Source organism: Syngnathus acus, chromosome 1, assembly GCF_901709675.1.
Source record: "Syngnathus acus chromosome 1, fSynAcu1.2, whole genome shotgun sequence".
Classification (NCBI taxonomy): Eukaryota; Metazoa; Chordata; class Actinopteri; order Syngnathiformes; family Syngnathidae; genus Syngnathus; species Syngnathus acus.
In genome coordinates, this window is record NC_051087.1 from 12,106,521 (window position 1) to 12,131,882 (window position 25,362).

The 25,362-nt window shown below is 38.8% G+C and overlaps 1 protein-coding gene across 4 annotated transcripts in view; it reads right to left on the minus strand.

Moving 5' to 3' along the window:
- The window catches only part of rptor (regulatory associated protein of MTOR, complex 1), a 99,301-nt gene that overhangs the window by 56,127 nt on the left and 17,812 nt on the right, over positions 1-25,362 (minus strand). For all 4 annotated transcript variants that reach the window (XM_037259348.1, XM_037259331.1, XM_037259340.1 and 1 more), the window contains exons 5-10: positions 21,660-21,818; positions 20,226-20,372; positions 16,880-17,055; positions 12,087-12,146; positions 4,867-4,967; positions 2,324-2,468 (exon numbers count right to left, since the gene is read on the minus strand). In XM_037259348.1, coding sequence (XP_037115243.1) covers positions 2,324-2,468; positions 4,867-4,967; positions 12,087-12,146; positions 16,880-17,055; positions 20,226-20,372; positions 21,660-21,818 — 788 coding nt within the window. The remainder of the gene's footprint in view (positions 1-2,323; positions 2,469-4,866; positions 4,968-12,086; positions 12,147-16,879; positions 17,056-20,225; positions 20,373-21,659; positions 21,819-25,362) is intronic.

Here is a 25,362-nt window from a genome sequence, read left to right on the forward strand (position 1 = left end):
CAGCGATGTGCAAAATCAAAGGGCCAGAGCAGAAATGCAAGAGAGGAAAGCCAAATCAGCAAAGGCACGCTCACGGGGAGGAGGATGCAGCACCACTTGGGATGACAGCATTAACTCAGGTAACGGCTGCCAATATCAATGAGCAACTCATCACCAAAACCTGTCAGTGTGTGCTTGTGTGTGTGGTGCATGTAAAATGGGGACAGCAGTTAACAGAGGAGTGTAAGGGAGCAGTTGGTGGCTGACTAAGCACTTGTCACCGTTGCCTGCAGAGAGTGGTGCAGTAACACACACTCCCACATTTGTACACACTCTCACACTGAAACTGTCCACAGGGGAGTAATCAGCCTTGGATTTTTCTGCTCTATCCAGTTCAACACCATTTGAATAACAATTGCTGCCCGTGTGCGGGCACGACCATCGATCTAGCAACCCCCAAATTGTTTGATTGCTTCTTTTTATTGTCATTCTACTCATAAATTCCTAATCTCACTTCTATTATTGAAGTGGTCTTTTATTTGTGGCACTTTCACATTTATCGGTCTTGATTTCGACACAGTCTTGTCATTATTCCGTGCTACTAAATACTGCATGTGTTGCAGTGCAGTAGAGCTCTCAATAATTGCCATGAACATAATAATATACACACAGACCTAACCTAGACTTAAGAGGCAAAAGAAAAACTATTCAGTTCTGCAAGCGCAAAATACTTTACAAAAAGAGGTGCCATGTTGTTATGTTACGCAACAATCTGCCTTGCAAGGCAGGGCTGTCGAGAAGGCTTTCTTTGCTTCTCAACACAAGACAGATAACGAGTGGGAGGTTGCAGGGATGCGTTTATAGAAAATAAAAAGAAAAAAACAATGGAGGGGGAACTGTTTGTGTACAGGTAGAAAGTTAATGGAAAAGTGTTTCTTACAGTGTGGAGATACTGTGTTACAAGGACACAGATGAGTACCACTGTGTTTGGGATTACATAAAAAGAGAGAGACCATGATTGAAATTAAATGTACTTTTTAGACAGCTATCTAAAGTTATTATAGTTACCAATAGCAGGTTGATTTGTGTGTGTATGCAGTGACTTCATAACTGACCCCTCAGCATGTGCCCACTTGCATGGCAAATGATCGGCACTTCCACAACAGTCTCCGATAGGCTATGTTTGTCGAACAAATTAAAAATAAAATACATTTGAGACATGGTGATGACAAGATGGGTCCAGAGTGAGATTACTTTGCAGGAAAATTATTTAAAAAATAGTCTACTGTCAGATTATGCAGACAGTTTCAATGTATCCGTTCTGGCTAAAAGCCTATTTACACTCGCATGGGCGCAGTGTCGACTACCGTGGTGAATCACGTGACCACCGCTGACCTCTGTGACCCGTGGCCAACACACGACACGCATATGTCAGAAATTGTTGCTGTGCGTGCAGTGCCGCGCGCACTCTTGTGATTGGTCTATTTAGTCACATGGCTGTTCTTCACTATTTTAGATATGTTTCTCAATACTGCAATCTCTAAAACAGAAAAACATGGATAGAATTGAAGAGCAGCTGTGGTGCACAAATATGTGGATTCATACGATGCCACCTCAACCAACTACAAAGATGCTCAAATGGCAGCCAACTCCTGGCGTGACATTTATGTGGCAGTGGGTTTGGATTTGTTTGAGTTCCAGCGAAGGTGGAAGATCATGAGAGAAAAATTGGTCCGGCGTCTAGTTTCGAATTTTCGTCAAAATAAGAACAGAAGGTTAACGATTTTGTTTTCTATTAAAAAAATCTTAAAGGTCTCAACATTACATTGTAAAGGGAACAAGTCATTGTCAACCCTTTCCATTGGTCAAGAAATTGTAAAACAAAAATAAAAATAACACCCATGTGTGTGGACTGGCCAATAGTATGGATTTGTGGAGAAAAAAAACAAAACATTCCAAATTGTACATAGCAGGTTTTCAATGATATCAGAGCTGAAACTAAAAAAGAATTAGGTAATGCAGCATTTCGCATTGCGTTCACACTTCCTGTGTAATGCTTTTAACTGTCCAGCATTTGGGTGGATTTCTCATTTTACAAATGAGCCTCATTAACTTTTGGCTGCTGGCATTTCTATCACTGCACACCCTTTAGTACAAAAGTTACTTTGTGGTATCATAAAATGTAGATAGTGCCACTCTGTACCTTTTGTCTAACCAAGAATGTATTTTGTCATTTACTGCAGCATGTACTAAAAAACAGATGTGATCACTGAGGACCCTGATACTTTTTTACCTTCTTCACTATTTCAACATGCAAAGCCAGGGCTGTGTTAGTGTGTCTTACCACATGGCATGCATGTATGTTGGAGGCAAGCGAGGGCTGCTGACAGGTGTACAGTTGTATGACCTCATTATCCTCTCTGCTAATAGAAAATTGCGGAACAAGCTGGCCACCAGAAGATCCTGACGAAACAGCTTCTGGAACAAATCTATATGCAGACGCAGATAAAAATTAACACAAATCACAAGGAAGGAAAATATAGCACTTACGTATGTAGAGAAATAAGTAAAAAAAACTACCCAAACTACTTTAAAAAAAACTAGAGCTACTCAAAAATGTTAGAAGGTGCACCGTGTATATGCTTTGTGAATACCGAGGACCAAGATCTGAAAAAATTAAAATGCATGAGGTTACATTTTTATTTTCATTGTTTCATTTCCATCAGCATACCTGTAAATGACCATTATGGGATCAGAAGGCACAATGGAGCATTTGGCTATCATGCATTCCTTGTGGGTTTCTTCAAATCCTCTGGCTTCCACCCACCTTAACAACCCAAAATACATTGATGACTAGTCCAGGGTGTACCAATTCTCTCCTGAAGTAATATGGGATGAGCCATACCTCACCTGTCACCATAATGAGCTATAATCAGAAGCAAACAGAAGGATGGGGCAAGCCAATTTCCTGCAGACCTATGTTTTTTTTTAAATTACGGAAATTGTATTTTTTTGTTGTATGAGCAAAATTGTATGTCCTGAACGCAAGTAATATTTTGACCGAGCCCATAGCAGAGTTGTACAATAGTCTGGGTGATTTGAATTAGGTGTGCAGCAGAGTCTCATTACTGGGATTCTCCTTGACGTGGGTTGCTTCATTAACGGTAGAGCCCCGAGGGTTTAAAAGGCTTTGACAGCCATCAGCATTGTCACATTGTTACTGGTGCTGGGAGTTAGTCTGCTTGGGATGTGTGCTGCATAAAAGACAGGTACGGGTAATGATGATGATTATAATAATAATAATAATAATCCATCCATTTTCTGTACCGCTTTATCCCCACGGGGGTCGCGGGCGTGCTGGAGCCTATCCCAGCTGTCATCGGGCAGTAGGCGGGGGACACCCCGAACCCGTTGCCAGCCAATCGCAGGGCACACAGAGACGAACAACCATCCGCACACGCACTCACACCAAGGGGCAATTTGGAGCGCTCAATCGGCCTACCAAGCATGTTTTTGGGGATGTGGGAGGAAACCGGAGTGCCCGGAGAAAACCCACGTGGACACAAGGAGAACATGCAAACTCCACACAGGGAGGGCCGGAGGTGGAATCGAACCCGCACCCTCCTTACTGTGAGGCGGACGTGCTAGCCAGTGCGCCACCGAGCCGCCTAATAATAATAATAATAATAATAATAATAATAATAATAATAATAATAATAATAATAATAATAATAATAATTGTGTGCACTATAAAAAATGTAAATCCCACAAATGAAATAATACATCTACCTCAGTCAATGGGCAACTGATGAACAGGCTACAGCGGCCATCGGAGTCAACTGTTCAGTACTAGCCCTAGCCAGGCTTCGGCCGGCTCATTCTCCTCTGCGCATCTTGGTGCAGAGTAAAACCAAAAATAATGAACAATTCCTAACAATGTTATCATTCAAATACATGTCATATTACCAAGAACTGGTAAAAATCCTGTTGCGATAATACTCGTGTACATTTGCAGTGTTGTCTAATCAAAATTGGGGTCATTGAATGACACGAACAAGGGCTTTCTAATGCACAGAAAAGCGTAAAGGAGATGTTTCAAGATTAAAGTCAAGGGCAGTAGGCGGTGCATAAGCGGTTCAGAGAATGGATGTTCACGATATGACCCTGGGGTGAGTAGATGCAACACCAAGGCTCGTAAGCGGTTTCGTATTGCTGTGTTCGCATCAAAATTAATAGTTTGCGTCACATCAATTCATATTCAATATAGCAAAACTGAGAAACAAATGCTGACCTGGTGTATTGAGAGCCGTTCTCATGTTCACTTGAAAGAGCCCGCACATGATTATCAATTAGTAATTGTCAGAAACTAATGGCCTGTTAATCACTGAATACACTAGCCGAAGGCGTGGCAGTAAGAGCTCACAGAGGAGCAACAACGCAAGGAAGAGTGAAAAAAAATGGGGGACAGCAGGGAAAGGAGTTATAGCTTGACACAGACATTAGCCAGAGGCACTTTTTCTCATTGCCAAGCTTAAATATAAGTTATTTGGAAGCTGTTTTTTTTTTTTCCTTTGGTCTTCTAACATTTTTGGAGCTCTATGTAGATTAAATAAATAAAAGAATACATTTATTTTCTTAATAAAATTACAGCTTTGTAAATACATCTATTTATCTCTGCTTTTAGACAAGAAAATAAAGTTGGCTGTTACACACATTGTGAATTTTAGAAATAAAATCTGTTGATCTGCAAGTTTTTAGTTACCAAACAAACAAACACCCTCTTGCACTCAAGCGGTACATCTACACCATTACTGTTGCAATGCGTCATTATTACTCTAGTATTGTTTGAAATTGTAGGGAAGTTTGCTTATGCGTGCAGAGCCAAACCTCGGGGCAACACGTTCCAGGCAATGGTATCAGTGATGGCTGTGAAAATCCAGTTGAGTTCTCCGAGGGGTGTGCGCCTGTCGTTGAGTCTGCCAGGGATCCTGCACACAACATAACAACACAGATGGCTCGGTGTCAGCAACTCATTGTCACGTCACATAGATGACTCAGAACACAAAGTGGCAATCACTCGACATTGTGATCTCACATATTTGAGGGTATTTACATTTACAGACGCTTGGGCTTTAACTCAGATGGACAGACGAAGAGCACAAATGCTGAATATTCATGTGTGAGTATAGGTTTTTCATGGAAGCTGCTACAGTGCATGAAGGCCTAATAAGCGAAAACAGAAGCATTTGGCAATCTATTGAACAAGATGTACAATTATTTTAGATTTAATTTACATATATTATAATTGCACTGGTCTGTGATGGACATGCTTGCTGTCCAATGAAAGAATATATTGCCCATGTTTTTTTCCTTTTCAGAGAAAGTATCTTTTGATAAAAACAAAACATTGGGAAAATTGTGTGCATTTAATTGAACAGCGACAATATTAGAGGTGTAAATGATTAAACAACAACTATCAAATAATCCACAATTATTTTGATAATTAATTAATTGTTGACAGACTTTGTTTAATTTAAAATTGTCCAAATCTGTTTTTTTCCTTTACAGTGAATGTATCTTTTGATTAAAGCAAACCATTAGGAAAATTGGGAAATTGCGTGCATTTAATTGAACAGTGACAATATTAGAGGTGTAAATGATTAAACAACTATCAATTATTTTGATAATCAATTAATTGTTGACAGACTTCATTTAATTTAAAATCGTCCAAATCCTCAGCCTCTTCAAAGTAGTAAATATTCCCAAATTCTTGTAGTTTTTAGTTATAAAAAAGGTTAATTATTAAAACCATTGTTAGTTGCAGCCCTAGACAATGTCAACAATGTAAGACTTACTTTTATGGTTGAGGAAATGTTTGCAATATGTATTAGAAAACTGAAGTTTAATTCTTATTTTGTTTTCGGCATATGCATTTTTTACAGACAGTATAAGATGTGCCATACATATGTATTCCAGGACTAGGGAAAACAAAATATATAGTGCAAAAGCAGACTTTTCCCTTTTATTGCGGGGGAGACAATGAACCAGCACATCTGCAAAACGATTCTGCATTTTCTTGGTTCAGTAAACATGAAAAGGCAAGAGTCATAGCAGGAAAACTTGTGGTTACTTCACCATGGCAATGAGCCTGCTCACAATGCCCTGAACATCTGACAGTTCCTGGCCAAAAACAACATCACCATGCTGGCTCATAATCCTGACTCATCTGACCTGGCTCTGTGTGATGTTTGGCCTCTTCTGCAAGCTCAAGGAGGTGATAAAAGCCACTCATGAAGATGTGGACGAAATCAAAATGACAGTGAGGACAGTGCTGCAGAAGGTTCTGAGAATCCTTTCAGGAATGCATCAGGATGTGACCGAGAAGCTACAGGGGGTTCATTCCAAGTAGAGCTGTGCGATGCAGACATAAATTTATAACATAAAGGTTGTTCTATGCCAAATCACCCAGTGAGTTTAAACAAGCTATTGATCTGGATAAAACTTTGTGTACTTTTTGATACTGATGGGACAACACAAAATCTTTCATTTTAGGTCAATCGGACCAAGGGTTTGGGAGCTATGGCTCGCTGAATCTTGACATTTTCTGCAAAGATGGATGCTGATGCTTTCATTTAAACCCTCAAGTCTCATGATCAACTGGCTCAATCTTCACGGAATAGGTATTGTTGAAAAGGGAATACAACAAGGATTGCAAATAGAGTAAGAAGATTGGGTCAAATTTGAGCAACTTGACATTTTGACCTGTAATTTGACCTTGAAATTCACCTTGTGGATCAGATGACCTTAAAATGTTTCATAAAATGTAATCCCTCGCATATTTTCCAAAACACAAAACCTTCTATAAAATGTTTGATAGCGATAGTCAAAGTATCCAAGCATCCATACACTGATTCATATGTAATTGAAAATCTGATCTCGCCCCCAGAGAGTATATTTCCATCTCAGTTTACCTGAGCAATCACCTCATGCATGTTTTTACACTCACAAACCTTCCAATGCGTTTATTATTACCCCAAGGTTATTATTATAAAGTAAAGTTTATACTATAGCACGCAGTAAAAGAACATTATCCCTTGGCCCCAGGCTGACAACATCACTGAACATTTGAAGTTAGGGTATTGTGTAATTCAAATGGGATGATTCTATTATGAATGGATAATTCTCAGTTCGTACAAAGGCCCAGTATTTGCACTGCATTTGCGAAGTTTGCCAAATGTGCTGGGCAGTACAACAATGAACCCTCAGCAGTTTGTATCCCTTTTCGTATGGCTTGGTAAGGGTGGCACAGATGGTTGAACAAAAACCTTAATGGTGATTGAATGATTGGACACATGAATGAAGTGGTTAAGTGGTTAACAGACTGGAAACATCCTCCATTTTATAGTTTTCCAGGTATATACAGATATAGATCGAATTGGGGGTGTTCTGTTTGGGGTATCATGCTACCGTAGCAATTCCAAAACTGATTATTAGCCAATACTGATTTCAATCACATGGATTAACTGCGTATTTTTTGTTTTTTTTATCTGCACACAAGCAATTATTCAAATAATCGATAAATCTGCCGTTTTTATTTATAAATGTATGAGTTCATTCTACAACATCGGGACGTTATTAGTGATTGTCAACATACGCTGATCACATTCTGTGTGAATTCACATTCTTTCCCGTGGAAATCACCCAATTATCATAGAACACCAAGATAAAATACACTTAGTAATTCATGCTGGATGATAGTTTTAGCCTTTTTTTTTTTAATAATGCATTGAGCATTGATGATTGGATTCAGTACAAATGTTATATTCCATCAAACTTCTGCATGATAAAAAATGTTTGCTAATTTGCTACACAAATTTCCTTTGGTAATAACATGTCCATGGTGCCAACGTCGTGCAAGGGAGGAGCGCATGTAAATAAGAGAGGGTGTTATGTGTGACTGTGTGTGTGTGTGTGTGGGAGAGGGGGCTAAAACAGAGAGAAATACTGTCATTTAAGAACGCTTCGACAAGATGACACGTGTATTGTGAGCAGGAAAAGACGTCGTGACTATCTTATATAATTGACCATTGTGAGAAAATACAGCCAGAATGTGTTGGATGTGGGAAGTTGAGATTGTGAACACATGGTCAAAAAGAAAAGGAATCTTCAATTTGATTTTGTTGTTTGACTTTGGACTTAGCATGTTTTGTTTGGCACCATTTTTTAAGCCGCATGACCTTCCTGACACAACTTAAAGGGTCGTGGTGAGGCACCCAATTAGATAGTACCGTTGACCTTGAAAAGGATTTGAACTCATGTCACCGGCATCCAAAGCCAGGGGGTACTGCCCTCTGAGCCATTCGGCCGCCAGGAATTAATGGGATGAAGAGCCCAATTATTCTTTCTTAACGAGAGTTTGTATAGCTGGGCAATATGGCTTTAAAATAAAATGTTTTTTCTTTTCTAAAAAAAATCCGATTTCCATTTCTAAATGTTTAAACTATTTAACGCAATACAAGTACCGTATTTTCCGCACTATAAGGTGCACCTAAAAACCTCCAATTTTCTCAAAAGCCGACAGTGCGCCTTATAATCAGGTGTGCCTTATATATGGACCAATATTTTGAGCCACTACAGCAGGCGTGTCCAAAGTCCGGCCCGCGGGCCAAATGTATATATCTTATATATGGACAAAGTTTTAAAATGGGCCATTCATTGAAGTTGCGCCTTATAATCTGGTGTGCCTTATATATGGACAAAGTTTTAAAATGGGCCATTCATTGAAGGTGCGCCTTATAATCCGGTGCGCCTTATAGTGTGGTAAATACGGTAGACTTCAAATGACATGACTCAGCTGGTCCATGTTTGCAGTTGAAGGTAACACCGCATGAGCTATCATGATGTTTTTTTTTTTAATTGCACAGTGAGGCACGTGACCTTGAAAGCACATAAATAAATGCTTTTGATTGTCATGATACAAATATACAGTGACAGAAAGCTTCTAACTGCAACCATGTTTTAAGACATGAATGTCAAGGTGGATGTTTTCAAGCTAGATAAATAAATAGGTGAATAAATGAATTAATATTGAAGCTCATTAACGGAACTGATCCGTCACCAAGGCCGATTTATCTGTGTTTTCCAGTTTTGTCTGACCTCATATTAATTTAGTTGAACCGCCACCGAAGCCCAAACAAAATACAAACGATTAAATTGGGACATCTAACATACAAGCCACTCATTCATTCTACAGTAGCACATTTGATTATTTGATTATTTCAAACTGAGAAATAACACTTAACTTCAGAATATTCAGTTTTATGACTCATATGTGGGATGGCAAATGAGTTTAATGTCATTTTTTTTTATGAGCTGAGAGACTATTCATTATTCAGCTAAGAGACATCAGTGTCATCATTCATCGCACAGGGCAACGTGCCATACCTCAACGATTTAAAATTCTGCAATCTTTACCTGCCACAAAAACAGTGCTAATAATAACAATGTGTTTATTTCATTATTATTTTTTATATAAATTGCCATGGGTGAATGCTGAGATCCAAATTAGGTCTCCAGAAGGCTGTGAATGACTAGATGGGTTGAACGTTGTTTTGCATTCAACCACCTGTTGCCTAGTTCCAACTGTCCTGTTCTTGAAGAATGTTTTATTCATATCCTGCAGAAAAATAAAAACAGGAGACGAAATATTTGCCTCATGCAGCATCAGGTAACTGCAAGAATTTTAGGAGGTGCAAAAACTTTTTTTTGTTCATGAGCAGCATTTACTTTTTGCTCATAAATCCCAGAATTCTAATTGACACAATATTAAAAATATTACAGCTGGTGTACTGGCGTTGGTGGGGAAGTCGTATCATCTGATGCTGAGGATGTTGTGGAGGCAGTTCCTTTGGAAAAACGCTAAGCCATCGGCTGAGTGTCCACAATTCATAATCACATAACTATAGCATGAGGCAGAGAGGATTGGTGAGTTGAGGAGATGGACCTTTATTGGGGTGCGGATACAGTGGGTCTTCCATATTTTTGATAGCCTACCGATGGTGCTGCGAGTTGCCTTAAGATCTCTGGCTCGGTTGGAGACGTCGTGGTGATTTTTGCACCCTCAGGTAGATGAAAGAAAATGAGGTGGAAGAAAGTCTCAGAGAGACTGTAGTTTTGTTCTTGGCGATGGAATTAAAATGATTCGGTTTGGCTTCTTACTTGGTCCAGCAACCCCACTCATTTTTGCTGGTCATAAACTGTATTTATTTTAAAATAAAGAAGCGAGTGCTTGCGGTGATGCGTAATGCGTTGATAAGCTTCTTAGCTTTGATGACGGGATTGGGTTATGTGCTGCGGTGGGAGGGGGGGGGGGGTTCACTGTGATAGGCTTACCTGTATGTCAATCAAGCTATGGGATGGATTCTAGCCTACAGGTTGCCGTAATGCTGGGAAGCGATGCAAACTTGGAATTTACTAGTCGTACTAAAATGTACTGAAACATTTTGGCAGAGCGCTGTGTACAACCAGTATGGATCACCAAATTAATCAATTGATCCATATACAAGTTGCACTGTGATTTTGGGTAAATTTTACGTTTTTAAGTGCGCCTAATAGTGCAGAAAATACGGTAGGTAAGGGTGGTATTTAAGTCTGGTACCTTGCATGTAAATATCCCCAGCTATCAATAACTATGATTATTTGAGGCTATTTTATGACTAGAACAGCCTAGAGATACTTAGCAGAATTTAGGCTAGAGATGTGGTCTGGATGTCATTCAATTGCAGTTTGAAAATCTAAATCTAAATAGATAAGCTAATGTGACTGACAAATAAAGCATATTTAAAATATGTATGGTTGAGTTATATAAGAAGAGCGCAATTTTATATGGGACAGCTGAGCTTTGTCCTTTTTTACTCAGGAGCATAAAATCTACATAACCTAATTTTTTGTTAGTTTTACTCAGAACGCTTCCTTCGAGTCACGGTATCAGTTTACATGAAAATGTGTTCTTCTCCAAATCAAACATGCCAGCTTCTTTACACAGATTTACTGATGTTCATCTTGAACTTTACTCCTTGGAGTCAGGCTGGTTGCAGCATGCTGTCATTGCTGGATTCTTGTTTAACAGTTCTGTCAAATCAGCACAGTCCCCATATAATGTTCTAACTTTTTGGCCATGTGCGCTTTTTGATCATAAATTCCAGCAATGCCATTATTGTTGGACGTTTGGAGCAAATAGTCCACAGATGCATTTGTTCGTTGAACTAAAAAAAAAAAAAAACCCTGACCAGTTTCCATGAAACAATGTTGTGGACTGTGTGTGTGGCTGTGTCATGGACCAGGAAAGGAACCATTGTGATTGTTTTAAAATTATGTTTTGAAATAATATTGACTGATCATTGTAGCACATGCTGAAGTTGTATACTGAAGAATAAAGCTCAAATAAGCAATCCCAGGCTGCATTAATTTGGCAGATGATGAGACAATAAATTGGACCGCCAAGAAGGGAGGCAAACTTGGCATGCTTATTTTAATAAACCACAAGCGGATAACGTTGAAAAATGGACCTTTTGTTTTGAACAGATAATTGATAATGAAGTTATGTTTCACTACATGCTGGCTGGTCCATGACAAAACTTAATTGTAGTTATTCCGAGAGCTCGGTGTCTGTGGCATGGTCCACTCTGGTCAACGAGAATAGAAATCTCAAAATTGGTGTTTTTATAAGAGACAGTTCAATCCTGCCTCCGATTACAGTTTTTGGAAAACTTTTTAACCTAGGCGAAGGGGTCACATACTTCTTTTAGTCATGGAAAGTACAGTAAAGCAATATGGATTGCAAATACAAAGAATAGTCAATATGTACGGAAATACATATATATACACACACAAATACATTATTTAAAAGTTGAGTCCTATAACAGCTAAGAAGCAATTGTTTGGTTGGTGTTAGGAAATTAGATTGATTCTGTTTATTACTGTGACTGAGATGATCACATTTCATGAGCAATTTTTGCAGAAATCCATGAAATTCCAAAGGACCACACACTTGCATCTGCAACTGTGTATGTTTGAGAAGGTGCAGTACCTTTAAGACAATCACTTACTTCTCAATAAGGTCTAGCGTCACCCCAGGCACCAACTTAGCACTCTTCTGCATGCAAAACCTAAAGAAAAAAAAATATTTGTGAGACGTGAAGATGTCTGTTTCAAACATACTCAGAACTTCAGAATTCATAATTTCCTTAACAGGTAACTTGTCTGGGTTATCGTAGTTAGTAGTAGTAGATGTGCTTGTGTTGTTTACAGTGAAGCATTAGCTCACAGTAGCCTCTTGAGAGGCGTGAGGAGACTCACTGAGTTCATTTTGTCATTGCATTTGGGTGCGGCATTATATACCTGGGTGAGTGAAGGTATAGTGCTAAATAAATGTATTAGACCACCTGGAATAAAAATGAGAAGAGACCATCCAGCATAAGGAGGTGCTTTATGTGGACTCCTTCAATATTATGACATTTTACCATATGGAACAAGAATGAGGAACTTGAGGATGTTAATTAAGCAATTGTTTGCCTCAGAATAATACATTGCACAGTATATACTACATTTATTTATTTCCGAATTATACAGGAGTTGGAAATATTGTAGCTTTCTGACAATAACAGAGAGTCAAGACAGTGTAAACAGAGCTACAACAATTGAGGAAGGTTGCATGAGAGAATATTCAGTTCTTCCCCAACCCCTGTGGAATGGGAGGAAGAGGAAGAGAGCAGAGATGGGAGAGAACATGGGGTGGAGGTTATACTATCCAAAAACCATAGGCTGAATTTCGATTTGTTCAAATTGAAAAACAATGATCAAATTTAGTTTTTTTTCCCCCAGAATAAAATGTTCCATTGAGCGCATACATAATTAGGATAGAATTACTGTTATTATTGAAATTATCAATGAAATAGTTGAAAATAATACAGTGGTGCCTTGACATACAAGCAAGCAAATTTAAGAGTGCTGTCGCTTTTTCTTTTTTTTTGCTTTGATTGTGAATTCAAACTTACAAGCCTCACCATAGATGCAGTGAATGCAACTCAGAGAGAGACTGGTTTTGGTGTTCTGCAATTGCCAAACGATTTGTTCAAACAAACATGTTTTGCATGAACATACTCAATTGAATGTCTGCATGAACTGATTACTGATTCATTCCTTTCTCAGTTCAGTCCGAGCGGCAACTCGCGAAGTAGCTGCTTCTGTCGCCACCCCGGCTGGGACATTGCAAGGGCAACTGAGATCTGATATTTATGTTGCAGTATAGCCACATGTGGGAAGACTAGCCAAATATCATACTCGGGAGTACTGTTACTTTACAATAATGACTCAAGTAAGGATAGAAAGTCATACTCCCAATAATTTATTGAGTAGGAGTAAAAAAGTCATCCATGTTCATCCATGTGGTCAGTGGGTCAGGGAAAAAAAAAAAAAGCACCAAATCACAACCTCTGATCCTCATTTGAGAAGCACACCAAAATATATATGTGTACTTACCTACGTTTATAGATCATCCTAGATCAATGGAGCAGAGGAGATCCTCAAACAAGATCAAGGTGGTATAATGTGCCATGTATAACTGTTGCAATGGCTTTATCTTTTTTACTGTAAAACTGAAGCATAGAGCTGAAGTCAGATTTGTAAGACCATAATGAGGCAGGTGTATATGTCAGGGGAGCCCCATAAATTAAAGGAGCAAAATGTGAGCCCAGCCTCTTACTGTATATTTAAGTCTCATCCGTGTTTCCTCTCTTTATGGAAAGCACACTGTTCATTGCATACATAATGACATGGTCTACATCATCCAATCTTAACTGCAATGTTGAAAGGTAGCAGCAATAACAGAAAGCATACAGCACACGCCTTTGCATAAGTTATGAATATTTAATACTTGAGGGGGAAAAAATATCTCATCAATAATTGATTGATATTTCACGACGTAAAACAGCTTAAATTTACGTGCTTCGTTTTTTAAGATGACATTGGCTAAAGTGGAGCAATAATAAACTATTTTAATTAAAAAATAACTTATTTCATTGTTAGATGTCCATAAGTAATTGTAAAACATGTGTATCAACAAGAGGCAATAAGCTTGGCAAAATCGATTTCTAAGATTCTGAGACAAAAATGTGTTTTTTTGCCAATCTTGTTATAAGATTACTCCAAAAAATAAAATACAATAAATATCTGCTCGACAATTTTGGATTTGTACTGTTCTCTTTCTGTAAGTCAGTTATGTCCTGTGCCTTTCCTCTCTATTTTCCACATCCTGGATCAAATGAAGTTGATCAAAGCAGTGGCAAAATCATGAAAGATGGATATCTATTGGTAAAGGTTTTCTGCACAGCTGAGCAATGTGATGTAAGCATGCACACAGCCTGCCCGTTTCTCGTCTCTCTCTCCCCTTCTGTACCACAATCATCCATGCCTTGCTGCCTCTCATTAAATTTTAAAACCCAGGTATGCTCACATATCAGTGCATCCCTTCACCCACTCACAAACTCCAGCAAATACTGTATACAGCACTCATCCTTTTCTAAAGCTTTGCAAATTTAAGAAAAATCGGAGAAAAAATTAGCATAATTTCATATGAAGAGCAGAAAAAATGAGCTAATGGTGCTGTTATTCAAACTAGCAGACAGGAGGGAAGCAGGCTACATATGAAATTTATGAATCTAAAAAGTGAGGTTGAAGCACAAGGAGTCTACTCAATGCAGTTTTTATTCTTTCCGATCAGTCACAAATTTTGCGCTGAATTTAAAATAATTCACACTCGTGATGTACAGCAGTTTTCCTGGCACCGTACTGATACTGTCACTATCAAATATTTTAAACAAATATTCTGTTGATTAATTAGATAGATTTTATTTCTATTACAAAAAAATCTGATTACTGTTTAATAACCAATTAGTACCGCTATTGTTGTTTATTTGGTATTGCTTAGTGATAAAAAACAACAACTAAACAACAATTCAGCAATATCACACGAGAGAGGTTGTAGTTGTACTCACCAAAACTTTTGGATTCTGGTAATGGTTTAGTCATTGTTTTCCAAAGTAAAAGCAGATACTAGCAAATGTCTTATTTTGATAAAACACACAATCAATCAATCTGCTTTCATGAAGGACTACAGAAATTAGAAAATAATTTCTGTTGAGGGGCTGAAATCAGAGGATTTTGATCATTTTTAGGTAAAGAATGGGTCCAAACTATTAATTGATTATTGAAAGACGTTTTTGATTAATTTGATAATTTATTCATTCCGAATAATCAATCTATTTTGACACCTCTAGATAATACGCAAGGGGACAATTCATCATAGCCTCAGCCTGACATGTGCACTGTATGTTGATTGCAAAGTGGATTTGGTAAATTTTGAAGGTGTAATAGTAAGTGGAGTGTTCATTATAACTAATTAAAGCATTTTTTACTAAACAGTCACAGGACACGACATCCGTTAATAGAGTTACAGAGCTTCAAGGAACAGTTGAGTCAATATAATTCAGAAGCTTGATCTATGAAATAGAATGTCGGTGAGGGATATCAATATTAATGGCATAATACTGAGGGTTCATTATGCTGAAGGTCATAGCTATATGTGGATTTAGAGCAGTGGAAGAGTGACTAAACTCTTCAACATTTATGGCAGGAAAGAAACGTTATGGCAGCTGTAGGCCACTTCTTGAAGGTAGCCTGTCACTCTCCCTAGCAGAAAATGCGTCATGGAAAGTTTATAGACTAGATTGAATTTTGAATAGAAAACGTGTTCAATCATCTGTCTGACGCTTGTAATGAAAATGCACACAGGCGGGTGTGTGCGCGTGCAGGCACTCGTGTGAAAAGACGAGACAACAGACAATATTGATATAAAGGAGAGCCTTTGAAGTACACTCAGATGACCTTTGTAAATATTACGTGACATTTCAACTGATAATATACTGCATTCTGAAAATATACAGCTAATACTATATCCCTATCCTGAACTAGATACGAAACTATGATTTTCAATGGAGAACTGAATACTGCAGCACTGCCAAGTTGCATAAATGATGTATCGTGGTAAGATGAAATAATCGTGCTGTACAGTTAAAAAAAAAAAACATTCTTGGTGGTTTGTTCAATCCTTGAGGCCAGCAATGAAATTTGCATCAAGGAATATGAAGAAAATTGACATATTCACTCTCTTCTCTTCTGATTGGGAAATATAGCAAAAACAGCCTGGGCGGTTCAACCAAACCACACTTTTGTGGTTCAGTAAAATAATAAACGATGCTTCAAAACATTATTTCACATTAATTTGTGAACAGTTCTGTCTTTTTAGCAAAGTCGCTCTGTGTGTGGCTGAATTTAAACTTGGATCTCAGAGGGTGGATTCTTTTAAGTGATTGCTGATGTGATCACCATGTGGAAGCCACTCAGCTTGATGCACACACAAACATGCTGCTTGACTGATGCAACCAGTTTGCTCCAGGAAAGATGATCATTTAAAGTTGATATTGTTATGCACTCACATCAGGTGGCTGTACTAGACGAGCCTCCCTAATGAACATATTTTCCTGAATATAATCAGGTACTAACTTTTTACTCGACACCCATGCAGGGACCATCCTCTGTGTAGCACTCTGCTTGAGGTTGGTTTATCGTTTTTTTTTGCCCATCAAAGATTGCTATGTCTGTGCAAAGCCAATATTAAGTCAAAGGGTTGAGGCCTGAGCAAAAAAGAAAAAAAAAAGCGCACTTACTCATCTGCATAAAAATGTTAGTTTTATTCAGTAAGTCTGTTCTTAAATCTTGATTAAAATACCCTTTGTGATTTATGGGTTTATCAAGCAAAGGTATGAATGTGCAAAAGACTTACCACCGCAAGGCAATCTTTATAGGTGTGGTGAGGCAGGAGGTGAAAAGGTCAGCGGGGAGGTCAGGGTTCATTGGTAGCAACTCGCTAGCTTCGCAGGCAGCCAGCTGGATACAGTTCTTCATGGAAGGTGGCAGCGGCATCTGAGCAAGTGGATGGCTAGGATTGATAGCGGCCACCTGCAAAGACATACCAAGACACTGATTCTGCTGGTTCAACTTATTTGAACACATCACATCTAACGTGTATCAAATATGAATGAACCTGGAGCTCTTTTGCCCCCATCCGGGCCTAAACAATTTCAGCCTTGATTATTACAGTGACTACATCTGGGAAATAATTTGAGAAGAAGGACAGATTACGATTGACATACAGGATATATGGTGTTCAAAAGTAACAAGATCATAACAATTTGTTTGGATGTGAATTAAGTCCCAAAATGGTGCAAACTACTTTTTTATGCCCTTTACTGCCCTGGTCCGCTAATCTATCAGAATTTAGTCCAGCTCTGCAAAGGACTAAATGTGTGTGTGTGTGTGTGTGTGTGTGTGTGTGTGTGTGTGTGTGTGTGTGTGTGTGTGTGTGTGTGTGTGTTCCAATTTATATGGAGGCGTGTTCTTAGGAAGAATTTTCTACCATACATTCTTAGAAAGTTCACAACACCATACTCATACTGAGAAACAGCAGACACTTCTTTTCGTGACATTTTGATTCAACTCTGCACATTTTATCTTAATGAAATGAAAACATGGCTGAAGTCAACATCCGTTCCATGATTGAATTTTGAACTAATATTAAGGCGATAGGGTGACATGGTGGATGACTAGTTAGCACATCCACTGCACAGTTCTGAGGTTGAGGGTTTGAAACCATACTCCGGCCTTCCTTGTGGAGTTTGCATGTTCTCCCCATTCCTATGTGAATTTTCTCTGGGTATTTGGTTTCCTTCCACATTCCAAAAACATGCATGGTAGGTTGACTGACCACTAAATTGTCTGTAGGAGTTAATGTGAATGGTTTACTTTTCTGCCCGTGACTGGTAGGCAACCAGTTCAGGTTCTACCCAGCCTCTTGCTCAATGATAGCTGGGATAAGTTCCAGCAAGCGTGCGACCCGAATGAGGACAAGAGAATGGATGGATGGTTTATGCTGATATATAATCAAAAGAACATTGAATTTGACATAAAAGACAACACTAGTAATTTCTCTATAGGCCTATAAGGCTTTCAGGCACGAGTGGGCAGCAGTTTGATGACGTACTTATGTGTAGCAATCTTGCTATAGCATGACTCTTTTTTTGTTGTTGTTTTTAGCAAACAAAGCAGCACGTTCTTTGTGAGGTCCCAGTTGTGTCACCCTCAGAATTGCATCGTCGCCTGAAAGAAAATTTGGAGAACGTGTGTGCCACACTAATCCTTGAGGTAAATATGACAGCATTGCCAGCGGAAGCTGATTAATGCAGAGTATCCAGCGTAATTATCACATTAGCATATTGTAATCTCACAAATTACCATAAAAATCACCATGGCAGGTTTCTTTTCTTTGTCCTCTCCTGTGAATATTAGAGACCAACGCAAAAGCTTGGAATGCTTTTCTTTTAAGTGACACTAATTAATGAGACTAATTCAACAGGGAAGGACTAGATGCATGTAACATGATCACGATCACTACCACAGTAAAACAAAGCTTCTACAAAGCGACCACAACCAAGCAAAAGTATTCGTAATATGTAGAATCTATTACTGTAAACCCGCCTATCCACCATTTTCGATCTCAAATATCTTCATTAGGTGTGCATGGTACTGGAAACGCTCCCAGTAATACATGCCGGAATAGTCATCAGTCAGTCACATAAAACATAAAGACGACCATTCACATTCAAATGACTGTAAACATTTTGTGGAAATGATGACAACCAAAACACCCAGCCTTCGGTCAACAATCCACACCAAAGGTCAGGCGGTTCTGCGTGTCTGCGCATCGAGTACAATTTGTTTCCTTTCAGTCTGAGAAAAGCTCCACAGCGAATGCAGTGAATATGTAGGCTAAGTGCACACAGAGAGTGATGAGATATTTAAAACAAACCAGGTGGCCCTATAATAGCGCACTCGGGAGGCGGCATGCACACATGGACGTCAAAAGGCTGTTGCTGTGCAGGAAGTTCTCCGCAGCAACTGAGACATCCTAGATTTCCTGCAGCTCTCTATTTCATGCCGACATCTTCATCGACAGTATGTCTTACCGAGTATTCAAAATGTGAACGTATCAAAGTCATAAGGCTGAAAATGGCAGGATGTGCCGATTGTATGCTTATGTGCACCACCAATGTGCTGTGTCACACACTGCTATGAAAAGGATGCTTGACCAGTGGGTGGGCGAGGTGGATTTCCCCCGCTGCATGGATCATCTTTTGAATGATTAAAATGTCCCTTCATCTTCCATGACCCCAGCACGTTATGGACTTCCTGCATGAGTGGGTGTGAAGAGCAATCACTCAAGCTTTGTAGATGTTACAATAGATGTAACTTTCGCTGCATTTACAGGGGCAGCTGTCATTTAATTCACTACCAGAGGGAGTAGTAAAACCTATTTACAATTATATTTATACATCAGTTAACACTGACTGGTAATGTTACTGCTACAGATAAATACTTTCAGTGTAAGTTGGTGAAACCAAAGAACTGAACGGGATTACTTTGGCAACAATTTGCTTTTCAAAACAAAAGAAAAAAAAAAGGCTTTACGTTGGATAAGTACAGTGAAGGATTTTTATCAGCTTCTACTGTCTTCAATCACAAATGTGTTTTGCTCGTTGTGGATGTCCTCCACATTATACTCTCGCTTTCCTCTATTCAAAATAACCAACATTTGTGTTGACATAATTATCTCTTGAATTAGGGGGGAATCCCTTGCCACCGCAACATTTGATTCAATTGTGAATCTGAGGGCTACAATTCAATAAGAATTTGCACCTCAATGCACGTTGAATAATTCATATTTTTCCACAAATTTCTTTTTTTTTTTTTTTTTTACTACTTTAAACTCTGTAGAAAATATGGAATGACCCATATTTCCATGATTAAAACAAATTCTAGTAACACTTACTTCCATTATGTTTAAAGGGCATGTTTAAAGACATATGTATGTTCGCCACCACACATACGCAAAAAGAAAGAATTATATACATCATTAAACAGCATCCCTAGGGTCAAATTACTGTTTTATACGTGTATGTTTCATTCAATGAGCAAGCTCTCATGAAGAATATATTTATGAATCACATGAATAACAGTGTGTGTGTGTGTGTGTGTGTGTGTGTGTATGTGCGTGTGTGCGTGTACGCGCCCACCTCCAGCTCCTGTTCTCGCTGCAGGGCGAACTGTTTGAAGGACGTGACAATGATTCCAGCATTGGAGCAGTCATAAACAAAAATGGAGGGGCTCCCCATCCAGGTCTGAAGGTCATAGATGGACAGCGGGATGTACTGGGTGTAGTTCTTGAAGAGGAACACACGAGAGTGGTGAAAAGATTAGAGTGGTGTGGCATCATAAAATTGATTTAGTAGAATTATTAATGATCAATGACGTCAATTTAAGCGAAATGTGGGTGATCAAAGAGGAATGGGCTAATGATCAGACATCACTATTGACAGTAAGGTTGCATTTCTTTTCGTGAATGAAATGTGCATAATGAACAACTTATTGAAAAGAAAGCCAAGGAAGAACAGAAGAAGCTAAAAGGACACTACAGCTGTGGGTGTGCTGGGGATCGAGTGGCAGCAGCTAAGTTTAGAAGACAACACTGCATCACTGCTCGCTTATTGAATAGGGGCAATGAAAAACTCAAAACAATATTTCATGTGTTCACTGAAGATTAGCACTGGGATAACAGCAAGCATGCTGCAAATGATTTGGTTCTTACCCCCAAAAATCTTTTTGGAGTGTTTCATAACATCCTGTTTTAAGATTGATTTTCTTATTTGTTAAAATATTAAATCTAATCTTAACTCTAGCATAAACCTTGTCTTAAACAGGTAGGACATCTCAAATTGTGGTACAATAAGAAATACTACAGTTATCCCCAAAAGACTCATTTAAATAAATCTCATTTTAAAATCCAGTAATAAACTGAAGTTGCTTAATTCATTCGTTGTGCCATATATTTATTCAGTAAACATTTGTATGATGTTAATAAAGTAAGTTTTTGATCAAATTTTTGTGTGGATTTTTTTCACCGCTATGCCTTCATGTGTTTTTTTATTTGTTTTACTAATTGTGTGAAGACATAGTAGACAAGTACTTCCCTTAGATATTGTATTATTTTCTTGTTTTTAGACATTTATTGCAATCCAAGTTACCTGGGATGATTGGAATTTATGGCCATTGACAGCAGGAGTCTTTTGGGTGTCATGCGTATAATAATGTGGTTGATTAAACGTAAATGTCACATTGAAAACATCAAGTCATTAGAATTGGAGGATAAAATAAAATTTCAATAGTGTATGAATTAATGAGTGATCCATAGGCAAACGTTTTCTTCCGTAAGTTAAACGCTCAGGTAAATTGTCACACCAATCTGGCACATACGGCATTTTCTAGGCTAATAGTAAAATAAGATACCCTTTATTTAAAAGTTGAAGCACATTTATTACTTTTCAAGGGGATTTACATATATTGACTCGAACTCAGCTGTGATTATAAGCTTAATTTAAAATTACATTTTGAATTCCAATGCAAATAAACATAATACGCTCTCAATGGATTATTAATGAGTTGAGTGTTACCTTATTAAAAACCCAAATTTCTCCATTGACAGTGGGCCGTGGAACCCCATGGCCATTGTAGTGAAAGAGGACCCGCTCCTCTTTGGCATTTCGCCTGAGAGACGTGCATAGCTTTTTCACCTCATCCACTGTGGGGTCCAGGCTTTGTTTGTAACGTGCCTGAAACACATGAAAGAAGACATGAGCATGAGTGAAATGATCAAGAATTTTGCTGTACAACAATTTAAAATTTCAGCCTCATTTAGAGTGCTTGGTTAGATGAGCAGTGCAAAGAAGAAATACTAGGGTGCTTTATGCCGTTTTATCCTTTTACTATGGGGGGAAACTCTCCAGATATGCATAGAATAAATTTATGTCATATACATATTCACCGCTTAACATCTCTGCAGAACTGTGAGAGAAAGTACCATAAAAACTAAGACTAAGCATTGCCTTTATATTCATCGTATTAAATGATGCAATGCCGACAGGGATCAGTGGGACTGCACGGGGGTCAACGAAATGAATGAATGTTATGACAAGAAGGCTCAGAGAAGAGGCACATACATTGAGCATTGAGTAGTTAAACACATACAAGGGAGGCGTACAAATCCTCATGAATGTTTGCTACTTTGTTGTTGAATAATATGTTCATGGTGTGCACCTTGTGAGTCTTTGTACGAGAGAAAATAATGGCACTACTATAATTTGTGAAGTCAGACATGAAAAAAAGAGAAAGAACACCGACCAACCATCTTTGAGTTGTTTACCATTCCGTTCAGCAGAAGTAACCTCAATTTAAAGGACCCAGAGTTCCGATTTAAAGGACAGAAAATCCATTTAAAGAGTCCCTTTTTTACAGTAGCTGTCAAAGTATGTTAGTTTCAGAATTAGCTGCCAATGGCCTGTTGCGTAATCAACAGAAACTCGTCCATGTAATTCCAGCTGCAAGTGTCACCGATATATAGAGTAGACTAGCGCAGGCTCAGAGATGTTGCTAATTGGCAGCTATGTTGGCACGGGTAACTTGTGTTGCATGTGTGACATGAGAGCCGAAAAATAAACTCAAAATAATATAGATTTCAAATCAAGCCTTCCTGAAGTCTGACATGAATGGATCCCCTATGTTGCAGCTTGATGGTCTTAAACCAGGATCCCCATGGAGGCACTTAATGATACGACAACCTCTTGTTCACGGCTGACAATTTGCAGATACAGTTGTTCACAAATGAGTGAATCTTAAACCATCCAGGCTTTTGACAAAAAGGAGACACTCCATTTATAACCAAACGAGACAGTTACTGTTTCTTGCTAGGTTTGCCAGTAGATTGCTTTAAGCTGGTCATTTTTTTTAAACATTTGTTATTTTCCTTACAGGCACAAATTTCCAAATATTTGCACAACTAAGCGTCACTTAAGGATATTTTGTCTTGTAAGTGCATCCAACATAGAATGAAAATCATTTTACACCATGTCCAAATGTCAGAACAATTGTACATTCAGTTTATTAGAGAGCAGCCCGTGACCGGAGCTATGCGTCATTTCACCCGGGACAGTAGTCCTGCTGGGGCCTGTGGGCATGGCTGACTCAGTTCGCAGCAGGTCTGATGAGCAGAGTGAGCGGGGACACGTCACCGATCCATCACTGTGAGCCTCATGTTGCGACTATGCAGCCATTTTCTTTTCAATGTCAAAGGTGTAAACTATAATATTTTCAGGAATGTCTAATTAAAAACGAATCGCGGAAATTAGAGAAATAACACCTCATAGCTCAACAGTCGGGATTGACAATGAGTAACATCAACTGAAATGTGTCTTGATCTATCCGTGCAGAGATCTCGAATCGCAAGTGTGCATCTCTTCACAGAGGGCGCTTCGATACAATTCTCGATACATACGGTACGAGACCATTCAGGGATCTAAATGATTGGGATTACGATTCGAACTGGTCTAGCTTTTCTCATGTTTACAAGGCAACACATGAATCCTAAATCCCTAAACTATCCAAGTTAAATAAATTCAAAGAGCAAAAAAGTAATCAGCAACAACAAACCGATTTGTATCTGGTGTACATCTCTCTTAAGGTATAATTTAATAGATATCTTGATGCAATGATTTTAAAATGTAATGATTCGATTCGGTTGGTTAAATCATAAGCAAACTTCCGAAACAAATGGGTTTTTTTTTCGTTGCACACCTACTATATCAAGGTATCCTCGAGAGAAATGTCCTGCCTAGTGTCAGAAATCTTGGTCTCAGTCGCAGGTTTTGCAACAAGAATTTCTATGAGCCCTGAACTAAATCCATCCATCCATCAATTTTCTGAACCGCTTTTCCTCACGAGGGTCACGGGCGTGCTGTAGCCTATCCCAGCTAGCTGACTGCGGCCAATAGGCGAACTGGTTGCCAGCCAATCGCAGGAAACACATAGTTGAAAAACCCAATTGGCTTACGACGCATATTTTTGGAATGTGGGAGGAAACCGGAGTACCCGGAGGAAACCTGCACAGGGAAAACATGCAAACCCAACACAGGAAGGCCGAAGCCAGAATCGAACCCACAACCTGCACACTCTGAGGCAAACGTGCTAACCAATGCGTTACCTTGCCTGAACTAAATCCTATTGAATTTTTAGATGTTATGTAAGCTAGCATTAGGAATGCCTGCAGACAGCTCACTCAATCCTGCCTGATAGAATGAATTAACTTGTCGTCTTCAGCACATAAAAACAGAAAAATGGCCATTTCCATACATTAGAGCAGCATTTTAATTAAAATTGCAATTTAATTCCTCCAATGTCATGCTGGAAATTGTGATGTCAGTGTAAATCAATGAGCAGAGGCCAGCTACACTAATGTCTTTGAATGTCAGGGTTAAATGTGATTGCTTTTAAAGATGGACAGCCAGGCAGACATCATATTACAATATGAGCCTATTAAAAGGCCACTACTAGTCAGGTCACTGATACAGATACCCCTTACTGCCTTGAGACAGAATATGAGGGAGAGGAGTGCAGGCCATCAGTAGAGCAGGGGGGAGCCATTAGTTGAAAAGTGAAGGTTCATAGAGGTACACTTACAATCTGGACAGAAGGCCGGCCCACTAATTAGTCTACAGTGAGATATAGAGGTCTTAGCATCCACCAACAAGCTGGGGAAATATTAAGGCTGACACAAGGGAGAGAATTTGGACTGCAAGATGCTGTGCAGCTGTTAACAAAGCTGAGTGTCTTGTGACATATTGATATTTTTTCTTTTAATGAGGCCAGGGACGTGAGGACCGATACCTCCATCTGCAGAGTGAATCATCAGAAGACGCTACACTTGAATAGAAATCAATTTAGAATATAAAAAAAAGCCTAAACAATCACATTGTGGAGTCTAAGAATTTGAACTGCTGTTAAGCGAACAGACTTCTCACTTAGCATATTTTCTTTAATGAAAGACAATTTTGGGGTAAAATTTACTTTTAAGTTTTAAATCTATAGGTCAGAACACATTTTCTACATTCTGGTAGCTTAATGGAGAGAGTCATATGCCCCAATGTTCATGCTCATTGCACTGTTTGAAATATGTAAATTAGGGCCAGGTTAGGTTGGGTTTGGTTTGTGAGGGCGGCCTCGTTAGTAATCATGAAGCAAAAGGTACAATTTGCAATTTTCCCATTTTTTTAATCACATTTGTAGCAGAAACCTAAATACCCAAAGCTTGCTAGCTCGTTCTGA